This window comes from Salmo salar, chromosome 11 (genome assembly GCF_965601325.2).
Source record: "Salmo salar chromosome 11, fSalSal1, whole genome shotgun sequence".
NCBI classification, from domain to species: domain Eukaryota; kingdom Metazoa; phylum Chordata; class Actinopteri; order Salmoniformes; family Salmonidae; genus Salmo; species Salmo salar.
In genome coordinates this window covers 117,395,513-117,405,512 of record NC_138301.1, presented here as the reverse complement: position 1 = coordinate 117,405,512, position 10,000 = coordinate 117,395,513, and the positions used below count along the sequence as shown (strand labels likewise).

At 48.3% G+C, this 10,000-nt stretch overlaps 1 protein-coding gene across 1 annotated transcript in view; it reads right to left on the bottom strand.

Moving 5' to 3' along the window:
* The window catches only part of nbeaa (neurobeachin a), a 327,572-nt gene that overhangs the window by 34,087 nt on the left and 283,485 nt on the right, over window positions 1–10,000 (bottom strand). Inside the window, 3 exon segments of the mRNA XM_082958305.1 lie at window positions 1,487–1,653; window positions 1,810–1,918; window positions 2,490–2,554. Coding sequence (XP_082814431.1) covers window positions 1,487–1,653; window positions 1,810–1,918; window positions 2,490–2,554 — 341 coding nt within the window.

The following is a 10,000-nucleotide window of genomic DNA, read 5'->3' as shown; positions in this document are numbered from 1 at the left end:
AGACCATCCCCTGTGTGTCTTCCCTGTCCTTCAGACCATCCCCTGTGTGTCTTCCCTGTCCTTCAGACCATCACCTGTGTGTCTTCCCTGTCCTTCAGACCATCCCCTGTGTGTCTTCCCTGTCCTTCAGACCATCCCCTGTGTGTCTTCCCTGTCCTTCAGACCATCCCCTGTGTGTCTTCCCTGTCCTTCAGACCATCCCCTGTGTGTCTTCCCTGTCCTTCAGACCATCCCCTGTGTGTCTTCCCTGTCCTTCAGACCATCCCCTGTGTGTCTTCCCTGTCCTTCAGTTCATCCCCTGTGTGTCTTCCCTGTCCTTCAGACCATCCCCTGTGTGTCTTCCCTGTCCTTCAGACCATCCCCTGTGTGTCTTCCCTGTCCTTCAGACCATCCCCTGTGTGTCTTCCCTGTCCTTCAGACCATCCCCTGTGTGTCTTCCCTGTCCTTCAGACCATCCCCTGTGTGTCTTCCCTGTCCTTCAGACCATCCCCTGTGTGTCTTCCCTGTCCTTCAGACCATCCCCTGTGTGTCTTCCCTGTCCTTCAGACCATCCCCTGTGTGTCTTCCCTGTCCTTCAGACCATCCCCTGTGTGTCTTCCCTGTCCTTCAGACCATCCCCTGTGTGTCTTCCCTGTCCTTCAGACCATCCCGTGTGTGTCTTCCCTGTCCTTCAGACCATCCCCTGTGTGTCTTCCCTGTCCTTCAGACCATCCCCTGTGTGTCTTCCCTGTCCTTCAGACCATCCCCTGTGTGTCTTCCCTGTCCTTCAGACCATCCCCTGTGTGTCTTCCCTGTCCTTCAGACCATCCCCTGTGTGTCTTCCCTGTCCTTCAGACCATCCCCTGTGTGTCTTCCCTGTCCTTCAGACCATCCCCTGTGTGTCTTCCCTGTCCTTCAGACCATCCCCTGTGTGTCTTCCCTGTCCTTCAGACCATCCCCTGTGTGTCTTCCCTGTCCTTCAGACCATCCCCTGTGTGTCTTCCCTGTCCTTCAGACCATCCCCTGTGTGTCTTCCCTGTCCTTCAGACCATCCCCTGTGTGTCTTCCCTGTCCTTCAGACCATCCCCTGTGTGTCTTCCCTGTCCTTCAGACCATCCCCTGTGTGTCTTCCCTGTCCTTCAGACCATCCCCTGTGTGTCTTCCCTGTCCTTCAGACCATCCCCTGTGTGTCTCCCCTGTCCTTCAGACCATCCCCTGTGTGTCTTCCCTGTCCTTCAGACCATCCCCTGTGTGTCTTCCCTGTCCTTCAGACCATCCCCTGTGTGTCTTCCCTGTCCTTCAGACCATCCCCTGTGTGTCTTCCCTGTCCTTCAGACCATCCCCTGTGTGTCTTCCCTGTCCTTCAGACCATCCCCTGTGTGTCTCCCCTGTCCTTCAGACCATCCCCTGTGTGTCTTCCCTGTCCTTCAGACCATCCCCTGTGTGTCTTCCCTGTCCTTCAGACCATCCCCTGTGTGTCTCCCCTGTCCTTCCTACCACCTCTCACCTCTGTGACATCGTGCCCCACGCCCCATGCTTATTGGTCAGGATGTTGAGTATCTTCTGTTTCAATTGGTTGGCGGTCACATGGTCCCTGTGCTTGGCAGCGCTGATCAGGTGATCACACATCCTCTCCTCCTCCCTCCTGTCAGCAGCGTACTGGGCACAGTTAGACTGAGGGGGAGGGGCGTAGGGAAAGAGAGGGAGAGAACGGGGAGAGAGAGAAAGAGAGAGACATTGAGATTACTGCTATCATGGTTTAGTGTACTGGAGGACACAGAGTCAGACACAGACATTCAGAGGAAGGAAGACTGAACTCTGAACTCTGACCTCAAACTCAGCGTGTTTGTGTACGTCTTCAGCTCTCTGTCTGTTGAGGATAAACTCTGCTTCGTTGGCCACACGCACAATGTGGTCCTTCATAGCATGGCACAGCAATCTGGGAAGAGAGAGAAAGGGAGAGAGCCAGAGGGAGGGGGAGGAGATAGTGAGAGAGGGATATTAAAAAGAATGGGGAAAAAGAGAGAGAGGGGGATATCAGAAGAGAGAGAGAGGGAGAGAGAGAGAGAGAGAGAGAGAGAGAGAGAGAGAGAGGGGGATATCAGAAGAGAGAGAGAGGGGAGAGAGAGAGAGAGAGAGAGAGAGAGAGAGAGGGGGAGGGGGGTATCAGAAGAGAGAGAGAGGGGGATATCAGAAGAGAGAGAGAGGGGGATATCAGAAGAGAGAGAGAGAGAGAGAGAGAGAGAGAGAGAGAGAGAGAGGGGGATATCAGAAGAGAGAGAGAGGGAGAGAGAGAGAGAGAGAGAGAGAGAGAGAGGGGGATATCAGAAGAGAGAGAGAGGGAGAGAGAGAGAGAGAGAGAGAGAGAGAGAGAGAGGGGGACGGGGGGGGGGGGGGGTGTAATTGAGCCTCTTTCTAAACTGTTAGCCCTGAGCAGATGATTCCTGATGGTGATAACAGATTAAGCAGTCAGATAGAAAGATAGATCACTGTAATAGGTGATTGATTACCTTCCCTCATTGATGAGCTCTATGAAGGCCAGACCAGCATTCTTCTGGATAGAGTTCTGCCACTCCTGGAAACACAAAGGGTCATATTACAAAACAGACATAATGTCACACACTGACTACTACTTACCACTACTGACTACTACTGACTACTACTTACCACTACTGACTACTACTGACCACTACTGACTACTACTGACTACTACTGACCACTACTGACCACTACTGACAACTACTGACTACTACTGACTACTACTTACCACTACTGACTACTACTGACCACTACTGACTACTACTGACTACTACTGACCACTACTGACCACTACTGACAACTACTGACTACTACTGACCACTACTGTCTACTACTTACCACTACTGACTACTACTGACTACTACTTACCACTACTGACTACTACTGACCACTACTGACTACTACTGACTACTACTGACCACTACTGACTACTACTGACCACTACTGACTACTACTGACCACTACTGACTACTACTACCACTACTGACTACTACTGACTACTACTGACTACTACTGACCACTACTGACAACTACTGACTACTACTGACTACTACTGACAAATACTGACCACTACTGACTACTACTGACTACTACTGACTACCATTGACTACCACTGACCACTACTGGCTACTACTGACCACTACTGACAACTACTGACTACTACTAACTGCCACTGACCACTACTGACCACTACTGACCACTACTGACTACTACTGACAACTACTGACTACTACTGACTACCACTGACCACTACTGGCTACTACTGACCACCACTGACTACTACTGACTACTACTGACTACTACTGACCACTACTGACTACTACTGACTACTACTGACTACTCCCGCCACCGGCAACTACTACTGACCACTACTGACCACTACTGACTACTACCGACCACTACAGACTACTATTGACTACTACTGACTACTACTGACTACAACTGACAACTACTGACTATTACAAATTACTACTGACTACTACTGACTACTACGAACGACTACTGACCACTACTGACTACTACTGACTACCACCGACCACCGGTGACTACTACTGACCACAACTGACCACTACTGACTACTACTGACTACCACTGACTACCACTGACCACTACTGACTACCACTGACTACTACGAACCACTACTGACTACTACTGACCACTACTGACCACTACTGACCACTACTGACTAATACTGACCACTACTGACCACTACTGACCACTACTGACTACTACTGACTACCACTGACTACCACTGACCACTACTGACTACTACTGACTACTACTGACCACTACTCACTACTACTGACTACTACTGACTACTACTGACCACCACTGACTACAACTGACTACTACTGGCCACTACTGGCCACTACGGCCCTCGGCCACTACTGACCACTACTGACAACGACTGACCACTTCTGACTACTACCGACCACTACCGACCACTACTGACCAATTCTGACCACAACTGACCACTACTGACCACGGCCGACCACTAAAGACCACTACTGACCAATTCTGACCACTACTGACTACTACTGACCACTACTGACCACGGCCGACCACTACTGACCACTACTGACCACTACTGACCACCACTGACTACCACTGACCACTACTGAGTACTACTGACTACTACGAACCACTACTGACCACTACTGACCACTACTGACCACTACTGACTACTACTGACCACCACTGAATACAACTGACTACTACTGGCCACTACTGGCCACTACTGACCACTACTGACAACTACTGACCACAACTGACCACTACTGACAACTACTGACCACTACTGACCACTACTGACCACTACTGACTACTACTGACTACTACTGACCACTACTCACTACTACTGACTACTACTGACTACTACTGACCACCACTGACTACAACTGACTACTACTGGCCACTACTGGCCACTACTGACCACTACTGACAACGACTGACCACTTCTGACTACTACCGACCACTACCGACCACTACTGACCAATTCTGACCACAACTGACCACTACTGACCACGGCCGACCACTACTGACCACTACTGACCAATTCTGACCACTACTGACTACTACTGACCACTACTGACCACGGCCGACCACTACTGACCACTACTGACCACTACTGACCACCACTGACTACCACTGACCACTACTGAGTACTACTGACTACTACGAACCACTACTGACCACTACTGACCACTACTGACCACTACTGACTACTACTGACCACCACTGAATACAACTGACTACTACTGGCCACTACTGACTACTACCGACTACTACGGACCACTACTGACCACCACTGACTCCTACCGACTACTACTGACTAATACTGACCACTACTGACTACTACTGACCACTACTGACTACTACTGACTACCACTGACTACCACTGACCACTACTGACTACTACTGACTACTACTGACCACTACTCACTACTACTGACTACTACTGACTACTACTGACCACCACTGACTACAACTGACTACTACTGGCCACTACTGGCCACTACTGGCCACTACTGGCCACTACTGACAACGACTGACCACTTCTGACTACTACCGACCACTACTGACCACTACTGACCAATTCTGACTACAACTGACCACTACTGACCACGGCCGACCACTACTGACCACTACTGACCAATTCTGACCACTACTGACTACTACTGACCACTACTGACCACGGCCGACCACTACTGACCACTACTGACCACCACTGACTACCACCGACCACAACTGACTACTACCGACCACTACGGACCACTAATGACCACTACCGACCACTACTGACTACTACTGACAACTACTGGCCACTACTGACTACTACTGACTACTACTGACCACAACTGACCACTGCTGACTCCTACCGACTACTACTGACTACCATTGACCACTACTGACTACTACTGACCACTACTGACTACTACTGACCACTACTGACCACTACTAACTCCTACTGGCTCCTACCGACCACTACTGACCACTACTGACTACTACCGACTACTACTGACCACTACTGACTCCTACTGACTCCTACTGAGTACTACTGACTACTACTGACCACTACTGACCACCACTGACTACTACTGACCACTACTGACTACTACTGACCACTACTGACTACCACCGACCACTACTGACTACCACCGACCACTACGGACCACTACTGACCACTACTGGCCACTACTGACTACTACTGTCCACTACTGACCACTGCTGACTCCTACCGACTACTACTGACCACTACTGACCACCACTGACTACTACCGACTACTACTGACTACTACTGACCACTACTGACCACTACTGACCACAACTGACTACTTTCGACTACTACTGACCACCACTGACTACCACTGACTACTACTGACCACTACTGACCACTACTGCCCACTACTGACTACTACTGACCACTACTGACTACTACAGACTACTACTGACCACCACTGACTACTACTGACCACTACTGACCACCACTGACTACTACTGACCACCACTGACTACTACTGACCACTACTGACTACTACTGACTACCACTGACCACTACTGACTACTACTGACTACTACTGACCAATACTGACTACTACTGACTACCACTGACTACAACTGACCACTACTGACCACGGCCGACCACTACTGACCACTACTGACCAATTCTGACCACTACTGACTACTACTGACCACTACTGACCACGGCCGACCACTACTGACCACTACTGACCACCACTGACTACCACCGACCACAACTGACTACTACCGACCACTACGGACCACTAATGACCACTACCGACCACTACTGACTACTACTGACAACTACTGGCCACTACTGACTACTACTGACTACTACTGACCACAACTGACCACTGCTGACTCCTACCGACTACTACTGACTACCATTGACCACTACTGACTACTACTGACCACTACTGACTACTACTGACCACTACTGACCACTACTAACTCCTACTGGCTCCTACCGACCACTACTGACCACTACTGACTACTACCGACTACTACTGACCACTACTGACTCCTACTGACTCCTACTGAGTACTACTGACTACTACTGACCACTACTGACCACCACTGACTACTACTGACCACTACTGACTACTACTGACCACTACTGACTACCACCGACCACTACTGACTACCACCGACCACTACGGACCACTACTGACCACTACTGGCCACTACTGACTACTACTGTCCACTACTGACCACTGCTGACTCCTACCGACTACTACTGACCACTACTGACCACCACTGACTACTACCGACTACTACTGACTACTACTGACCACTACTGACCACTACTGACCACAACTGACTACTTTCGACTACTACTGACCACCACTGACTACCACTGACTACTACTGACCACTACTGACCACTACTGCCCACTACTGACTACTACTGACCACTACTGACTACTACAGACTACTACTGACCACCACTGACTACTACTGACCACTACTGACCACCACTGACTACTACTGACCACCACTGACTACTACTGACCACTACTGACTACTACTGACTACCACTGACCACTACTGACTACTACTGACTACTACTGACCAATACTGACTACTACTGACTACCACTGACTACTACTGACCACTACTGACTACTACTGACCACTACTGACCACAACTTACCACTACTCACTACTACTGACTACTACTGACCACTACGGACCACTAGTTACTACTACTAACTGCTACTGACTACTACTGACCACTACGGACCACCACTGACTACTACTGACCACTACTGACTACTACTGACCACTAATGACTACTACTGACCACTGTTGACTCCTACCGACTACTACTGACCACTACTGACGACCACTGACTACTACCGACTACTACTGACTACTACTGACCACTACTGACTACTACTGACCACTACTGACCACTACTGCCTACTACTGACCATTACTGACCACTACTGACTACTTTCGACTACTACTGACCACCACTGACTACCACTGACTACTACTGACCACTACTGACCACTACTGACTACTACTGACCACCACTGACTACTACTGACCACTACTGACCACCACTTACTACTACTGACCACTACTTACTACTACTGACCACTACTGACTACTACTGACTACTACTGACCACTACGGACCACTACTGACCACTACTGACTATTACTGACCACTACTGACCACTACGGACCACTTGCATCAACAGCTACTGACTACCACTGACTACTACCGACTACTACCGACTACTACTGACCACTACTGACCACTACTGACTACTACTGACCACTACTGACTACTACTGACCACTACGGACCACTACTGACTACTACTGACTACTACTGACCACTACGGACCACTACTGACCACTACTGACTACTACTGACCACTACTGACTACTACTGACCACTACTGACTACTACTGACCACTACGGACCACTACTGACTACTACTGACTACTACTGACCACTACGGACCTCTACTGACCACTACTGACTACTACTGACCACTACTGACTACTACTGACCACTACGGACCACTACTGACTACTACTGACTACTACTGACCACTACGGACCACTACTGACCACTACTGACTACTACTGACCACTACTGACTACTACTGAGCACTACTGACTACCACTGACTATTACTGACCACTACGGACCACTACTGACCACTACTGACTACTACTGACCACTACGGACCACTACGGACCACTACTAACTACTACTGACTACTACTGACCACTACGGACCACTACTGACCACTACTGACTACTACTGACCACTACTGACCACTACGGACCCCTTGCATCAACAGCTCTGTCTGTGGTTACATTTCTCCAGCCCCATCCCTCAGCTTCATAGCAAACCAAGAGACGGGGCTGCCATCAGGCTGAAACACAAACATACAAACATACAAATTCGAAAGTAATTTTTTTTTGTGTTTAAGTTCAGGAAAATACTAAAATAAGCCCAATTTGACAACATAAATATCTCTATCGTGTGACCAGTGGATCATCAGATTCCCGGACAGAGAATACAGACTGCAGCCTGCAACGCTAGAGAGAGAGACAGAGAGAGAGAGAGACAGAGAGAGAGAGAGACAGAGAGAGAGAGACAGAGAGAGACAGAGACAGAGAGAGACAGAGAGAGAGAGACAGAGAGAGAGAGAGAGCGAGAGAGAGAGAGAGAGATAGATAGATAGATAGATAGATAGATAGATAGATAGATAGATAGATAGATAGATAAGAGAGAGAGAGAGAGAGAGAGACAGAGAGAGAGAGAGAGAGAGAGAGAGAGAGAGAGATAGATAGAGAGGGGCAGAGAGAGAGAGAGAGAGAGAGAGACAGAGAGAGAGAGAGAGAGAGAGAGACTGTTTGCTGTGAACGATCTTACACGGAACCCAAACCGGCTGCGTTCATAAATGTATTTTGTCCCCCTACACCAAACGCAATCACGACACGCAGGTTAAAATATCAAAACAAACCCTGAACCAATTATATTAATTTGGGGACAGGTCGAAAAGCATTAAATATTTATGGCAATTTAGCTAGCTAGCTTGCACTTGCTAGCTAATTTGTCCAATTTTGCTAGCTTGCACTTGCTCGCTAATTTGTCCTATTTAGCTAGCTTGCTGTTGCTAGCTAATTTGTCCTGGGATATAAACATTGAGTTGTTATTTTACCTGAAATGCACAAGGTCCTCTACTCCAAAAATTAATCCACACATAAAACGGTCAACCATATCGTTTCTAGTCATCTCTCCTCCTTCCAGGCTTTTTCTTCTCTTGACTTTATATTGCGATTGGCAACTTTCATAAATTAGGTGCATTACCGCCACCGACCTCGTTCGTCTTTCAGCCACCCACGTAACCAATGAGGAGATGGGAGAGGCAGGACTGGCAGCGCGATCTGAGTCAGAAATAGAACTGACTTCTATTTTAGCCCTTGGCAACGCAGACGCTCGTTGACGCCCACGAGCATTGTGCGTGCAATAATTGAATAATATAGATTTCTAAATTTATTTTTCAACGCTCGCGCTCGCGACGCAAGCGGTGTAGTCTGCCTGTTAGAGACATAACATAACATTCGACATACCAGTTAGGATCTGGCTAAAAATACTTGAATCAGTTATAGAACCCATTGCCCTTTATGGTTGTGAGGTCTGTGATCCACTCACCAACCAAGAATTCATCAAATGGGACAATTGAGACTTTAGACTTTAGTTAAATTCTACAAATTCTATTTTAACAAACTCCCATATCTATTGGGTGAAATACCACAGTGTGACATCACAGCAGCAAGATTTGTGACCTGTTGCCACAAGGAAATGGCAACCAGTGAAGAACAAACACCATTGTAAATAAAACCTATATTTATGTTTATTTATTTTCTCTTTTGTACTTTAACAATTTACACATCGTTACAACCCTCTAGATAGACAGAATATGACATTATTTA